This window comes from Tamandua tetradactyla, chromosome 7, assembly GCF_023851605.1.
Source record: "Tamandua tetradactyla isolate mTamTet1 chromosome 7, mTamTet1.pri, whole genome shotgun sequence".
Lineage (NCBI taxonomy): Eukaryota > Metazoa > Chordata > Mammalia > Pilosa > Myrmecophagidae > Tamandua > Tamandua tetradactyla.
In genome coordinates, this window is record NC_135333.1 from 39,527,623 (window position 1) to 39,544,629 (window position 17,007).

Below are 17,007 nucleotides of genomic sequence, written 5' to 3' on the forward strand. Positions count from 1 at the left end.
ACCAATGAGTTAAAAAAGAAATTGCAAGGGAAATTAGAAAATACTTGAGAGGTGAATGAAAACAAAGACATACCAAACTTAGGGAATACAGTAAAAGCAGTGCTCAAGGGGAAATTTGTAGTATATATTCCTACGTTCAAAAAGAATGATCTCATTTCTAACCATCTTGAGAAATTAGAAAAGAAGAGCTAAGTAAACCCAAAGTCAGCAGAAGAAACCAAGTAAGATTAGAGCAGAAATAAATGAAATCGATAATAGAAAAACAATTGAAAGAACAAACAAAGCAAAAAGTTGGTTCTTTAGAAAAATCAATAAAATTAACAAAGTTTTAGCTAGACTGACAAAGAAAATAGAGAAAGATGCAAATAACTAAAATCAGAAAGGAAAATGGTGCTATCACTACTGAACTTACAGAAATAAAAAGGACTGTCAGAGAATTTTATAAACAATTGTAAGCCAACAAACTAGATAACTTAAAAATTACATTCCTCTAGAATTAAACTGACACAAGAAGAAATAAAAAACATCATCAAACTTATAAGTAGTACAAAGATTGAATTGATATTCAAAAACCTTCCAACATTGGAAAGCCCAGGAACAAATGGCTTCACTGGTGAATTCTACCAAACATTTAAATAAGAATTAATACCTATCCTTCTGAATCTCTTCCAAAGAATTCAAGAGGAGGGAAACCTTTTAATTCATTCTATAAGGCAAAAATTATACTGATACCAAAGCATGGTAAAGACATCACAAGAAAAGAAAATTACAGATCAATTTCCCTTATGAATAAAGACTCAAAAATTCTTAAAACGCCTGCAAACCAAATCCAATGGCATATTAGAAAGATAATATACCATGACCAAGTGGGATTCATCCCAGGAACACAACAGCAGTTAGTTCAACATACAAAAATCAATCAATGTAATATTCCACGTGATTAGAATAAAAGAAAAAGACCACATACATATCTAGATTCAGAAAACTAGGAATAGAAGGAACTTTCTCTACATGATAAAAGTCATTTATGAAAAACCCACAGCTAATATCATTCTCAATGGTGAAAGACTTAGTTTTGCCTCTAAGATGGGAAACCAGACAAGCATGCCCGCTGTCACCACTGCTATTCAATATTGTAGAAGTTCTTACTAGAGCAATTCGGCAAGAAAAAGAAATAAAAGGTGTCCAAGTTGGAAAGAAGTAAAACCATCTCCATTTGCAGATGATATGATCTTATATACAGAAAGTCCAAAGCAATTCACAAGAAAACTATTAGAGTTAATAAATTAATTCACTGAATTGGCAGAGTATATGATCTATACACACACACAAAAATTGTGTTCCTATACACTGGCAAGAGCAATCTGAAGAGGAAATTAAGAAAACAATTTCATTTACAATAACAGCCACAAGAATAAAATATCTAGGAATATATTTACCAAAGGATACAAAAAAACTTGTATACTGAAAACTGCAAAATGCTGCTAAAAGAAATTAAAGAATAACCTAAATAAAAGGCAAGACATCCTATGTTCACAGACTGCAAGAGGTAACATTGTTAATATGTCAACAGTATCCAAAGCAATATACAAACTCAAAACACTCTCTAATAAAATTCCAGCAGCCTGGGCAGGCCACGGTGGCTCAGCAGGTAAGAGTGCTTGCCTGCCATGCCCGAGGACCCGGGTTCGATTCCTGGTGCCTGCCCATGTAAAAAAAAAAAAAAAAAAATTCCAGCAGCCTTTTTTGCAGAAGTGGAAAGGTCCCCAAATATATATGGAACTGCAAGGGACCCCAAATAGCCAAAATATCTTCAAAAAGAATAACAGGACTGGAGGGCTCACATTTCTCAATTTCAGACTGTATTACAAAGTGACAGTAATCAGAACAGTGTGGTACTGGCACAAAGACAGACAAAAATAGATCAGTGGAACAGAACTGAATGTCCAGAAAGAGCACACATCTAGGGCCAAATGATTTTTGACAAGGGAACTAAGTACATGCACTGGGGAAAGAAAAGTCTTATCAACAAATGCTGTTGGGAAAACTGGATATCCACATGCAGAAGAAGGAAGTTAGACCCCTACCTCACATCATATACAAAAAATCAACTAGGCGTGCACGGGTGGTTCAGTGGTAGAATGTTCACTTGCCATGCCGGAGGCCCAGTTCAATTCCTGGTCCATGCCACCAAAACAAAAAATCCACTCAAAATGGACCTAGGACTTAAACATAACTAACTATAAAACTCTTAGAAGATAACATAGAGCAAATCTTTACAACCTGGGATTCGGCAATGGATTCTTAGATATACCAAAAGCACAAGTAATACAATAAACAATAGGTAAATTTGATTTAACCAAAAATAAAAGTTTTATGTATCAATGGAAATTATCAACTAAGTAAAAAGACAACCTACAGAATGGGAAAAGATTTAATTTCAAACCACATATCAGATAAGGGGTTAATATCTAGAATATATAAAGAACTTCTATGACTCAACAACAAAAAAGACAAACAGCCCAATTTAAAAATGGGCAAAGGGGTGGGCCACAGTGGCTCAGCAGGCAGAGTTCTCGCCTGCTGTGCCAGAGACCCGGATTTGTTTCCTGGTGCCTGCCCACGCAAAAAATAAATAAATAAAAATGCGCAAAGGACTTGAATAGACATTTCTCCAAAGAATATACACAAAGGGTCAATAAGTACATGAAAAGATGCTCAACATCATTAGCCATTTGGGAAATGCAAGTTAAAGCCACAATGGGATACCACTGAAAAGCAAGTTAAAACCACACTGAAGAGCGGGGCAACAGTGGTTCAGTAGCAGAGTGCTCACCTGCCATGCCAGAGACCCAGGTTCAATTCTCAGAGCCTGCCCATGTCAAAAACAAACAAACCACAGTGAGACACCACTTCATGCTCACAAGGATGGCTGTTATTTTTAAAATGTAAAGTAATCAGTGTTGGAGAGGATGCAAAGAAACTGGAACTCCAGTATATTGCTGGTGAAAATGTAAAGTAGTGCAACCATTGTGGAAAGCAATATGGCAGGTCCTCAAAAGGTTAAATATAGAATTATCTTTGACCTAGCATTCCCACTTTCAGGTATAAGCTAAGAATGAACACATAGTTTCAGATACTTGTTTTCAACAATTTTTATAGCAGCATTATTCACAATTGCCAAAAGCTGGATACAACCCAAGTGTGTCTATCAACAAATAAATGAATTAAAAAAAAGTGGTACATCCACACAATGGAATATTAGACCATAAGAAAAAATGAAGTTACGCAAGGTGCTTCAAGACAGAACCTTAAAAACATTATGGTCAGTGAAATACGCAAGGCACATAAGAATACTTATAAAGATGACTAGAAATAGTAAATTTGCAGAGATAGAAAGCAGATTAGAGGTTACTGGGAGGGGGTGGATATAGGGGAAAGGGAGAGTGCTTAAAAAAAGACTTTATAAACAATTGGGACTAAATCTATGAAGGCTTTAAAATGAAAAACAAAACCTGTAAAGTAGCTACTATGATGAAAAAAGAAAAAATCCCCCCTCCTCCCACTTCCACTCCCATGTGCTCTGTAGCACAAAGAAATCGCAGAATCCTACAGCACCGGGCCAGAGCCGGAAAAGAGGTTCAGAACCCATCTGTTACAACCTACTCCTCTCACAATGGAGATCCTAAAACCAGGAAGAGGAACTCAAGGCCTGGTGAGTTCGTTCATTCATTCATGTTTTCACTTCCCACTCGCTGGGTCGGGCTCTGAGCTGGGAACCAGGCACACATGTGGCAACCCACCGACGGCAAGCCCATGGCAAAGGGACCATGTGTGTCGCGTTCCGGGCTATGTCCCAGCACCCAGCGCACAGCAGGCTCTCAGAGCTCAGGCCAGCGCTGATGAAGCTCAGCTGACTCACGAGGCTCCGAGATGCAAAGCCGATGACATCTGGCAGAGTACCTTCAACATCTTCTAGCCTATTCCTCTGGAGACTAGGCAAACCCAGTGCACCCCACCCCCAGGTGGCCCCTTCTCTCACCTACTCCTCAGCAGGGGTCTCTGTTCCCTGGCTCCATTCAATGCCTTCCAAGAGGAAACCTCGGAGAAGACTCTCTCCATGGGCCTCTCCTCTTTCCCAGCCTTCCCTCGCTGCCACTTCTAAGACTCCTTCATTGTGAAACCAAGGGGAGCTGTGGTCCTCCTTAGACAAGAACAGGGTGAAACCATAGGGACCTCTCCCTGACAATGGCTATGTCTGTGTACCAGTGCAAGTGCAAAATCCGGACTGGCTGCCACGGGCTCCCGCATAAGTGGCGGACCTCGCTGGGTCTCCACTGCCTCATGTGCCACGAGAACACACCCTTCATCCACGGTTGTATGGGAACCAAAGGACATCAGCTTGGAAGTCAGCAAGGCCCTGACACAACTCAGGGGGCCTTCGGGCTCCCAGGCCTCCCAGGGAGAGAAGTGGTTGCTCTGGACCTCCTCTCTGCACCCCACAGCAGGCAGCTGCTCCGTCTGACTCACCAGGGGGGTTGCTGCAGGGAGCGAGGAGTCCCAGGAGCTGCACAGCGCTAAGGAGCACCTGGTGGGGGTGAGAGATTCCCCTTCTCCCAGGACTCCAGACTCGGAGGAATCCAGAATCCTGGACCCCACCTACCCGGCTAATGGGGGGTACAGGGACCACCTGAGGCAGCCTCAGCCAACAAAGCCGTCCTGGGGCTCAGTAGGAAGGCTTTGCTGCTTCTCCAGACAGGGCGGGGGGGTGCTCAGTGTCTAAGAACTAGAGGCCCCAAATGGGAAGTCACAGTTAGGGTTGGGGGTGGGGCGGACAGGGTTCTTCTTTCCACTTGGTTTCCACTGGGGGGTGGGGTAAGGGAGGATGTGAGATTCTCCAGTTTGTTCTCCCTTACTTTTCTGCCATCCTGACACACTGCAAGCAACCAGAGCTAATCTTGAGGTGTGGTGTGATTGGCCCTTCCACAAGGGATCAGTGTCTTCAGTTAAGAGGCATGGACAAGGCAAGGCATCCCAGCACTGTGATGGCACCTTCCTCTCTCCATTTCACAAAAAAGGAAACTGAGAGCCAGAGAGGGGAATGGTCTTGCTGGAGCCACTTCCCTAGGCCTCAGGCCATCAACCCAGGCAGCTCTGAGATACTGAGTGTTCTAAGTCTGAGCCCGCTCCCTCTGCTGGGGCAGGTCCAGCAGTTAATGGTCCCACCTGGCCACGGGAGAACAGGGTGGTTCAGAGAGCTGCCCCAAAGCACCACGGAAATCACCAGAGGAATTCCTGGGCGGAATGTCCCCATATGAGGGCCACCCCTTGTGACCATCCATGAGGCAAGGCCATCTTCCTCACTCTGCAAACAGGCATCCAACACCAAATCATCAGCCTGCTCCGAGCCGGCCTACAGGATAGAAAGTCACAGCCAGAGAGGGCGAAGCATGTCCCAGGCCCGAAGGTAGAAATGGTTACAGGTGGCCAGTAGCCCCAAGGGGATCGGGAAGAGGCCTGGGTGTCCCTTGGTGTGGTAGTTAATTCAGGTGTTAACTTGTCCAGGTAAAGGTGCTTAGTTCTGTTGCTGTGGACATGAGCCATTGGCATGTGAAGCTCATCTGTCACTGACTGCATCTGTGGTTGGCTAGGGGGAGTGGGTGCTGCAATGAATGAAGTTTGATTTAATTGGCTGGATGCTTAAATGAGAGAGCGCAACACAGCACAGCCCAAGCAACTCTGGCATACCTGATCTCTGCACTTGCAGCTCAGCCCAGGCCTTTGGAGATGCAAAAAGAAATCACCCTGGGGAAAGATGTTGGAATCCAAAAGCCTGGAGAGAAGGCCACCAGTGATTGCCCTATGCCTTCCTGTATAAAAGAGAACCTCAGATGAAAGTTAGCTGCCTTTCCTTTGAAGAACTGTATGTTTTTAACTAAATAAATCCCCTTTTATTAAAAGCCAATCCATCATTTGAACAGAGAATAAAAAGTATATGCAAAGACCCCTTTGGGGAATGGTGAGAAAGGGGGAAAATTTAACTTCTCCAAGTGGAGAATTCTTGATATTCTCACAAGTAGTGGGGACAACCAAAGTAATAGGCTGAGCCCCCAATCTTGGGGTGTGTTCATACAAAACTTAACCCCACAAAGGATAGGCTAAGCCTACTTAAAATTAGACCTAAGAGTCACCCCCAGGAGAACCTCTTTTGTTGCTCAGATGTGGCCTCTCTCAGTCAACAGAACAAGCAAACTCACCACCCTCCTCCTGTCCACGTGGGACATGACTCCCAGGGGTGTGGACCTTCCTGGCAACGTGGGACAGAAATCCCAGAATGAGTTGGAACTCAGCACCCAGAGATTGAGAAAACCTTCTTGACCAAAAGGGGGAAGAGAGAAATGAGACAAAATAAAGTGTCAATGGCTAAGACTTCAAACAGAGTTGAGAGGTTATCCTGGAGGTTATTCTTACGCATTAAATAGATATCACCATGTTAGTCAAGATGTAGTGAAGAGGCTGGAGGGAACTGCCTGAAAATGTGGAGCTGTGTTTCAGTAGCCATGTTTCTTGAAGATGATAGTATAATGACATAGCTTTCACAATGTGACTGTGTCGATTGTGAAAATCTTGTGTCTGATGCTTCTTTTAACTACCTTAAGGACAGATGAGTAAAACATATGGATTAAAAATAAATAAATAACAGGGGCAACAAATGTTAAAATAAATTTAGTAGATTGAAATGCTAGTGATCAATGAAAGGGAGGGGTAAGGGGTATGGTACATATGAATTTTTTTCTATTTTCTTCTGAATTGATACAAATGTTGATGAATATACAACTATATGATGAAAAAAAGAATGTTCATAAATTGTATGTTGATTGGTTTTATTAATAAAAATTTTTTAAAAAAAGCCAATCCATCTCTGGTGTGCTGCATTCTGGCAGCTTTGGCAGACTAGAACACTTGGGTTAAGACCCGAGAGGGGTGGGGATGGTAGTTCCAGGCGGAGGGAGCTTCCCGGGCAAAGGTGAGCAGGGGGGGAGCATCCTGAGCCTGGAGCCCTGGGGCATACCCCCAAAAAGGTCCCATGGCTGGGGCTTAGGCCGTCAGCAGGGCCAGGCTACAGAGGACATGGGCCAAGGAGTTGGTCCTCTGAGTGGGCACCAAGAAGCCCTTCCATGTGCAGCAAGGGCATGGCATGGTTGGGAGTCACAGGCTTAGGGCACAGATGGGAGGCCAGGGGGCCGGACAGGCCTGGCCTCTGGGGAGAGGGAGGGAGGGGAGACAGCCTAGCATGGCTGGACATGGGCAGGGAGGATAAGGGAGAATTCCGGCTTCTGGTTTAGGTGCCTGTGAAAATGACTTGCTTATGATTCGTTGCTTCTCTGTACCAATATTTTTATACATTTCAGTGAAAGGCTAATCAATTAACCTTATTACATAAGTAAGCTAAATAACCCAAATTACATTTCCTTAAACCTACTACCGATGGCACTTTGATAAGATGGTCGGTGATCAACGTCTTAACCAGCAAAAGGCTCCCTGCTGAAGCATTTATTTTAAATATAGATATCTATGCTCGGTACATTTTCCTTCAGATGTATGCCTCCTTAGTTACAAAACTTAAAAACGGCTAAATGTTTTAATAATTACTGGAATGTAATAATCTAAAAAATATTCAAAGAAATGTTGAAAAACAGTTGTATTTAACCAGCCTGAAATTATGCAACTATGAGAGTATAAGAATTTGAAACAAAAACAAACAAAACACTGGCCAGCCATTTCTGAGAGGGAATGCAGTGGGCGGCTGCCTGGGGCAAGCCGTGGAGTCCAGTCTGAAGCTGGGTGCAGGCAGCTGGGCACATTCAAGGGGAGGAAATGCCCACAGCTGGGTGGCAATGTGTGTCTGGATCCAGGAGTGCCCAGGCTGGTCCCAGTGATGCAGGGGCAGTGGCAATGTGTGTCTGGATCCAGAAGTGCCCAGGCTGGTCCCAGTGATGCAGGGGCAGTGAAAGCCAGGGCGCAAAGACAACAATCTTGGGGGCACCTCTGCTTTCTCTCCAGCAAGTCCTGAGCTCCTGAGAGGCAGGGTCAGGCCCCTCTCAGCTCTGTACCCCAGCACTTACTAGGTGCTCAGCAAATGTGACCTGTATGAACGAGGCAGTAGTGATCCAAACACAAAAATGTGAATTCAGAGAGGGGCAGAAATTAGAGAAGGCAAGAAAGCAATGCGAACAGGGGTCTCATGTGATGGTCAAAGCAGTGAGGCTGCCACAAAACAAAGCAACAGAAAAAGAACAAGGAAGCTGCAGCTCAGCCCTGGGGCTACCTCACTCAAGTCTGTCTGTTGCTTCTAACCCTCACCTGCTCCCAGGCCGAATGTTAGCGCTGATAACAGGGAGACTGGCGTGCTGAGATTTGGCCTGTCGGCCCAGGTGGGCTCAAGAGCCAGCTGGCAGGCACCGCAGGAAGGTCAGGGGAAGGTGTCTGCGGGGAGAGCATCAGAATACACTACAAACACATACACACACACGCGCGCGCGCGCGCGCGCGCCTTCAGAACCTCACTGACTCCATGTACAAACTGGGGGGTAGGTCACTGGACAGAGAAGAGGCCACCAAACCTGGCTGGTCACCCAATCGTGCAGAAAAGGTATTAAAAGCACAGATTTCTAGGCCCCTTGGGCCCCAGCCAGGAAGACTTTAATTGAGCTGCTGGGTGGGAAGAAAGAGAGGGCATTTTGTTTCTAAAGTTCCCTGAATAGCTCTTGTGTGGAGGTGCTCCTTGGAGCACAGGTGGGCAGAGTGAGGCAGGCAAGTCCAGGAGGCTGGGCCTGGGGTCCCAAGTCCATGAATGTGGCCGTGGGCCAAGAACAGCAGTGCCCCAGCCCCTCCCCATGCACTCCACAAGGCCTGAAGGACTAGGAGGAAGGACACAGGAGCAGGTACAGGGCCTAGAGGTGGGTGGATCATCACCTGGTGTCTTTGGGGAATTCACATTTTGTCACATTTGTTTGCAAGAAGAGTCTTTCAAAGCACAGAGAATTACGGGTGTAAAATAGGCCCCACAGGGCAGGGTGGTTCAGTGGCAGAGTTCTCACCAGCCATGTCAGGGACCCGGGTTCAATTCCCGGTGCCTGCCAATGCAAAAAAAAAAAAGGCCCTACAACCCATGCCTTTGGGGCGTCTGCACAGGTCCCAACATGTTGGCTGTCCCCACCACCCATCACAAGAGGTGCAGGGTGAGCCTGCCCCCAACCAGCTGGCTGACCCAGCTCAGGCCCTCAGGACCCCAGGGACCTCACCTCCATCAAACCTGGCAGGGTGCCCAGCTCCAAAGTGACAGAAACCGTCAGCTGGATGGTTTCTCTCTCCCTGACTTTCTGGGACCCCACTCTGTAAAACAGGAAATAAGGATCCTACCTCATTGGGGAGTTATGAGAATTAAATGGGATACAGTAGGCAAAGCCTCTCACTGCAGGGGTAGGGATCCACAGCTGGAGGGGTAGGGGCTCTCCCAAAGTTATACAGCAAAGGGGAGCAAGCCCGGGCCTGACCAGGGCTGTGGGCACACACCCAGGGCCTTCTCCCCACGCCTCAGAGAAAGGGCATAGGTGGGCATGCCCTGCACCCAGAGGGGCTCACCATATGTGCTGCCCCTGGGGGCAGGTGACTGTTATCTCGAAATCTCAGGTAGGCAGGAGCAGCCCAGAGGAAGAGGTAAGAGGGACAGCCAGGGTTGGCAGGGACAAGCAACCGTGGGCGAGGGCAGGTGTGCAGGTGGAGAGCCAGTTCCCAGGCCTCTCCAGCTGAGGTTGGGGAACAAAGGAGCCTCTGCTTCCTCCACTCAGGGGCCCAGCCTTAAATCCCAGAAAGAGAACCCACAGGCAAGAAACCAAGATGGGACAATCATAGAATGTTAGGGCTCCAAAGTCCCACCAGCTGCTAGATGCTCTTGCAGACCCTTACATGCCCTGCTGGCGAGTCCGGTGCTACCTTCCGCAGCCCACCTTCCTCTTTGCTCCAAACCAACTGTTGAAGGGTTTTCTCCTCCAGTTTAGCAAACATCTGTCCACCACCTGCCACATCCACCCACCGTGCGTGGTCCTGGCCCTGCCCTGTGTTCAGGAAGGACAGCCTGGAGCCTCTAAGAAAGAGACTCCTAGATTGTCTAAGGAAGTCATTTTTTCCATATATAAAGAGATTTGTTGGAAGTTATTTGTGATCATGAAAAACAGAATCCAAGCTAAATTTCTGACAAGCAAAGATCAAGGAAGTATATCATGGCACATCCACTCAAATACACTGTAGTCATTGAAATAACATTTAGAGTTTGAACTTGCAAAATGGTTTAGAAATTTCAAGTGTTAAAAAAGCATAATTAGGAAGTTTTAGGTATGGAACATAAGTATCCTTCAAAAAATCCTTTAAAAAGATTGGAAAGCAAAACTTTGCAAAATTAATAGTGGTGTCTCAGGGTAGGTGGGGCCCTGGATAATTTTCTTCCTCTCTCTTGTATTTTTCAGTCCATACTATTCACGTAACTTTTTTCAATTGGGAAAAAAAAAAGTTTGGGGGTTTCGTGGATGTTTTCTTCTCTTTAGTAACCTCATTGCCCAGCTCAGGGAAGGAGGTGAGTAAAAATAAGGACGGCAAATGCCTCTCAAAGAGTGATCTAACTCCCTTTTCTTCAGGCTGAAAACCAGAGGGGGAAATGACTGCTCCAAGGTCAGGACCAGGAGGAGGAGCAAGCACAGCTGCTCCTTGTGGACTGTGACCCTTGCTCTCTTGAAAGTTTGAGGTTCAAATGGCTCGGGTTCCTGGAAAAGGATGCCGGGTTCCTGGAAAAGGATGCCAGGTCCCTGCCTCAGGAGTGCACCACACCAGCAGCACAGCCTGGCTTCCTGGCCCGCTCCATGCCCACCAGGAGACCGAGACCGGAACTTATAGGCCTTAAAAATAGGCCCAGGAACAGAAAGAACCATTGCCACCAATCAAATGATCACACTTTCTCCCTAAGGCACTGACCCAGAACCAACTCTGTCACCCCGGAGTAGAGGGAAAGCTCAGGGCCCCCAGGAACTCAGGGAAACCATCCCCCATGACTACAAAGCAGTTGGAACTTCGGGGCAGAGATGCAACCTTAAACCCACAAGCCGGGCACTGAACCAGTTCGTACCCTTTGCGACAACAAGTAACGACAGCAGCGGCAGCCTGGCTGGAGGTTGATCTGGGCCAGGACTCAGGCCAAGCCCAGATGTGGCATACCTCATTCAGTCCATGCAACTACCTCGGGTAGTTGTGTGGTCACTTCTCTCACCCAATTCCCATGACCCCACAAAGTTTGTCATCTCTGTTTTACAGATGAGCATAGAGAGGCACTGAACGGTGGAGGATCCTGCAGCCACAGCTCCCACACCCATCCTCCTAGCCCAGCCACACCGTGCCAAACGGCGAAGGCCCTGGCACGGCCGTTGAGACAGTTTCCCTCTCCACTCCTCCTAGCTCACTGCAGGAAACCCCTCCGTTTCAGCTACTTGGATCTGACAGGCTAGAATTCCAGCTCTCCCACCTCCTAGCCCTGTGACCTTGGCCAAGTCATTTTCTTCTCTGAAGCTCAGTTTCCTCCTCTGCAAAACATGTACAGTAACTGCTGCATGTACAGTAACTGCCAGCTGCATGTATAGTAACTGTCAGCCAATCCCTCTCCAAGGCAGGCCACTCCACAGTTCAAGCCACCTGCCAAGCCACCTGATGCTGGCCACCAAACCACCCCCCGCATTCAGGGCCCCCTGTGATGCAGGGGCTCTACCTGGCCTCTCCAGCCTCAATTCTAGCAGTTTTCCCTCTCCTCCAGCACCCAGGCCAGATCCTGCCCAGCCACAGGCCCCTGTTCAGAGGCCACACCTTCTATGCTTCTCAGTGCCCACTTTCCAAGCACTCCCATCTCTACTGGGCCTTTCTGGGTCCACCACATTGGGCAGCTGTGCACCTGTTTCATCTACGTGTTGCTGGTACCTGCTGAAGCAGGTGAGAGCTGGGTCTCAGCCCATTCTGCTACTTACAAAATGTGTAACTGGGGCAAGTTACTTTACCTGGAAACCCCCAGATCTCATCAGGACAAAGAGAAGAGCAGAACGACACCTATCCTACTGTAGGCAATTATTTCAAGGACAAAAGGAATTACTGAATACAAAACACTCCTTTGACCCAGTCACACTAGATCTCCTGTGCCAGTTTGAAAGTATTAATCAACCCAGAAAAGCCATGTTTTAATCCTGATCCAATCTTGCAGGAGATTTTCTTTTAATCCCGATTCAATACTGTGGGTTGGAAACTTTTGATTAAATTATCTCCATGGAGATGTGGAATGCCCAATTGTGAGTGTGACCTTTCGATTAGAAGGAGATATGACTCCACCCATTCCAAGTGGGTATTGATTAGTTAGCTGTAGTCCTTTAAAAGAGGAAAAATTTTGGAGACAGCAGAGCCAACAGACAGCAGAGCTGACACAGATGCCAACACTTGTAGAATAGAGACACAGATGTCTGGAGATGCTTGGAGCCAAGCAAATGTTGCCATGAGATGTTAAGCAAGCCAGAACTTGGAGAGAGCCAAGGGAAGGCAAGAGATGAAAGCTGGCCCTGGAAAAGCAAAGTGAGGAACCCCCACAGGAACAGAGGCTGAAAACAAAGGAGACCAGGAGCAAGGAACCAGCAGATGCCAGTCACGTGATTTCCCAGCTGACAGAGGTGTTCCAGATGCATTGGCCTTTCTAGAATTAAGGTATCTCTCCCTGGATACCATAGTCTGGACATTTCATAGGCTGAGAACCAATAAATTTGTTAATTTATTAAATTCCTTTTCAAAAGCCGTTCAAGTTCTGGTATATCGCATTCTGGCAGCTTGCAAACTAAGACACCTTCAAAAAGGCAGGGAGTGCAGGCATGGATGGCAGGCCCAGAGGACAAGCACCAGGCTACCCTCACACCTGGCCCTGGGGCCACGTTGCAGCAAATCGCCCATCCAATGTCAGGTGTATGTTGTCCCTGCTGAAAGGGGCCGGCCGACCCAGCACGTCTGGGCAAATGTCCAGGGCCCAGAAGAAGGCTTTGTCCACCTTTGCCCCAGATGTCTCTACCCCACAGCAGCTGTGGGCATCGGAATACCTAATACTTCCCATCTCAGAACCTCTAGAGTCCCCTTAGAAGCCCAGCTTGGGCCCTAGGTCACCTGAAATCCCAGGAGTTTTCTGTGGACAAAACACCTAAATCCCACATGGGCTGGGTAAAAACCCATTCAGGGTTTTGACTCTGCTAACAGTCACCTATAAGTCTGGCTTCTCTCCCCAGCTCGATCATGCCCTCCCATCCCCCAAGGCAGGGTGAGGAAGGATCCCACGCCTGGCACACAGCAAGTGCTCAGATGGAACTTCCACTGCAGACTGCAGCAGATGAGATTCACAAGTCAGGTTTGGATCTGCAAGGAGCCTTTCATCCTGAGGACCCAGCAACCATCCCTAGGTGGGAGGGCCAGTGGTTTTCTCTCATCTCACAGACAGACACTATGACTAAGATATGACAAACAGCCTGTCCAGAGTCAAGCTCCTCTATGAGTGGCTCCCTTCATACCTCCCAAACAACTCGTGAGGAGGTTTCTGAAAAACCTAAGCTGTAATTATGTGATGCCACCAACCATCTGGGAGATTTAAATTACTCCATAAACCTGCCAGGTGTTCAAGCCTCAGGTGTCACAGCTGTAGGGTGAAGTAGATACACTACCGTAGGTAAAAGTGCCCAGGGGCTGGTGACCTGTCTTGGGAGGTCCGGCCAAGCTTCTGGCTCTAATCTACGTGGGCTCTTGGGGCCTAAAGTGGGCCCTCTCCTAACATCAAACTTCAAGTCCTTCTAAGAATTCAGGACCCAAAAATCCTTGGTCACCAAGACCTTTCATGGCCATAAACTAATTTCTGTATTCAGCGTTGACTGGGCACCTGCTGTATATATGCCACATGCCAAGTAGTGAGAAGACTCACCTTTGGCAGTGCTTCTTGGAGCTCCCTTGCTAACTGGGAAGACAGCGACAGCCACACTGACAATTACAATGCCACATTCGCCATAGAAGACAAAGAGAGCATAAGGAGAGCAAGGAGCACAAGCCATAGAATAGGAAAGTCTGCCTGGGGGAGACAAGGTCGGTTGCCCAGGGTGACATCATTTGAACTGAGACTTGACAGAAAACTTGCAGAGCAGGTAGGAGATGGCTTTGGGGTGAGAGGAAATGTGTGTGTGTGGTGGGGAGGTATCTTACGTGTGAAGGGAGGACTGGAGGCCAGCCGAGGAGATAACGAGGCAATAATGTGGCCATCGGGTTCTGATCTATCTATTATGGGTGACTCTCCTTCCTGGTAGCAGCCAGGCCTTACTGGGACATTCAGGGGCAAGCTCTGGGGTCAGTGCAGGGTGCAATCCCAGCACTGCCAATTCCCCCTTGGCTGTCCCTGAGCAAGTCAGGTGCCTCCCTGAACCTCAGGTTCTTTGTCAATAAAGTGCAACTAATATTCCTATCTCGTAAGGTTTTATCAGGATTAAGCGGATGAGAGCATATGTAAGGCACCTGGCACACAGTAAGTGCTCAGTAAGTACTGAACGTCACTATTATTATTGTTTTCAAGGGATGGCCTGCAGGACCCGGAGGCAGGGTCTTTCTGAGGACAATAAGAGGGACACAGGATGGGGGGATGCTGCCTGAAGATGCTAAGCAAACAGGGCTGAGGGACTCGAGCAGATGGGCCTCAGATCCCTCCCATTTCAGACACTCTGTGCCAGTGCCAGGTGGACCATCAGGCTGGCATACTCAGTAAATGTGTGCTGAATGAATTACTGAAGATTCGCTAATTTCTGTTCAAAAATCTTGACACCTTTTCAGAAAATCAACCTACGATTCATCTCCACGTGGAAAGCCACCCCATCCACCTTCATCCCTTCCCACCCCCCCCCCCCAGCTTTAAGGAAGCATCACCCTAGGGCAGGCTGTGCCAGGATTTTGAGCTAATCCTGCCTCCTACCAAAAGGAGTATTCAAATTTATTTCCTCTCCTTACTCAGGCCTCAAGGGTGTGGCCTGCTTAGGGGCCTGGAAAGCCTGGGGCTGCCATGTCCCTGCTGTTTGACCTTGGGGGACAGGGGAATGGATGCACTGGCTCTTTGGGACTCAGTTTCCCCAACTGTCAATGATGAAGGATTGGTGGAATCTCCAAGGCTAGCATTCCCTCAGTAAGGCGGTTGCCCCCTCAGAAATCCCCAGCCCAGACTGATGGGGCTGAGCACTGAAAACGTGGGATGAAGTCATTCCCGCATGGAGAAGGGAGGGGTCTTTACAGGGAGAAAATGACAAATCCGAGCGCGGAGGGGAGGGGGCGCCTTCGTCTTCAATCTGGGCACATCCTTCAGTCACGGATTACCTCACACCCAGCCAGAGCAGGAAGACCCCACCCCCACCTGCAGCCAAGCCCCTTCAAACAATAAGAGGCACCCCCACCCCGCCCCAGCCGCAGAGCTCCCACTGGGGTGCGCTCAGAAAGGCAGGAGAACCCAACAGGTTCCCGGGGGTGCTGAAGGACCAGAGGGCGGGGGCGGGGACGGGCGGGAAGACAAAGGCTTCAGGAGCCCTCTTTCCGTGGGAGACGCTCGCTGGCAGCAAGGCCCCCAGTAGCCGCAGGAGCTGGGCCTACCATGCGGAGCCAAGGGTCTCTCCAAACCCCGCGCCCACGTCCCTGCGACGGCCTAAGGTCCCGGGGTGGGCTTCCTGGAAAAGGACCGGGACCGACGAATCATGGAGGGGAAAGGAGGAAGACCGGACAGAACGCAGACAGACCGACGAGGGAGGGAGACACCGAATGACACCAGGACGCAAGAGTGCGGGACGGCTCCAGGAGACAGAGGGACAGACGAAACACCAGACGCGGACACGCAAGGAAAAGAGGGGTGCGGCGAGAGGACACGGGCACGCAGAGAGACCAGCCTCAGGACACACACCTCAAAGTGGACACGCACACATATCCAGAGATGGATGCACAGACTGAGACACGCAGGGACGGACACGCACCCAGAAGACCTACGGAGGCGCGCACTCCCGCCGGCTACCCCGATCCCGCCCGGCCGGGCCCCGGCGCACTCACCGAGGCCGCAGACCTCTCGGCGCAGGCTGAGGCGGCCGCGCTCCTCGGCTATGGCGCGCAGCATGTGCTGCAGCGAGCGCTCCTCGGCCTCGGCGCCGCCCGCAGGCTCGGGGGAGACGGCGGCGGGGTGCGCGAGTGGCCCGGCCCGGAGCTCCGCGGGCGCAGAGGCGCAGGCCCGGCCCGGCGGCCGCGCTGAGGCCATGCCGGGCCCGGGCTCATCGCCCGCGCCGCGCCCGCGGGCGCCCCCGGCGCGCCCCGCCGCCCCCGCTCCCGCTCTGACGCTGCCCGCCGCGAACCCCACTGAAGCCACAATCCGCCTTTGTGCGCGTCGCCGCCGCCGCCGCCACCGCCGCCGCCGCCGCCCGCCGAGCCCAGAAGAGGCAAACGCACCTCTGCCGCCCGCGCCCGCCCGGCCGCCACCGCCCCGGAAGCTCGGCCCCGCCCCCAACCCGCCTCCACAGGCCCCAGCCCCGCCCCCAGGACAGCCCCTGCCTGAGTGACCCGGGCCTCTGCCCGTCTAGCCCCGCCCAATCCCCGCCCCCTGACCGCTCCGCCGGCCAATCCTAACGTCAAGTGGGTTCCGGAAACCCGGCCTCAGCTCCCGGCCCGCCTGGCCCCACCCTGGCTCCGCCCACTTCCCTACGGTCCGCCCCCGGCGACCGCAGACGCGCTTCACCGCCTTCCTCCAACTGCTGGTTGAATCCCGCCTCGACACCCATCCGCGGTCTCCGAACCCACCCCGGCCACTCCTCCCTTGTGCCCACCTTCTCCGGGCCACTCCCCCAGCGGGATCCCGTCTCTGGACCCCTCCGTTCGCCCCTGTGCTCCC

The 17,007-nt window shown here is 49.7% G+C and overlaps 1 protein-coding gene across 3 annotated transcripts in view; it reads right to left on the reverse strand.

Annotated features, from left to right (window-relative positions):
- KIAA0930 (KIAA0930 ortholog) overlaps window positions 1-16,310 on the reverse strand; it is a 48,064-nt gene extending 31,754 nt beyond the window's left edge. For 2 of the 3 annotated variants that reach the window (XM_077169149.1, XM_077169151.1), the window contains exon 1: window positions 16,179-16,310. In XM_077169149.1, the coding sequence (XP_077025264.1) occupies window positions 16,179-16,242 (64 nt within the window). In that variant the 5' untranslated portion in view covers window positions 16,243-16,310. The remainder of the gene's footprint in view (window positions 1-16,178) is intronic. The other variant, XM_077169150.1, reaches the window with a different exon arrangement.
- Window positions 16,311-17,007: the final 697 nt, after the last annotated feature.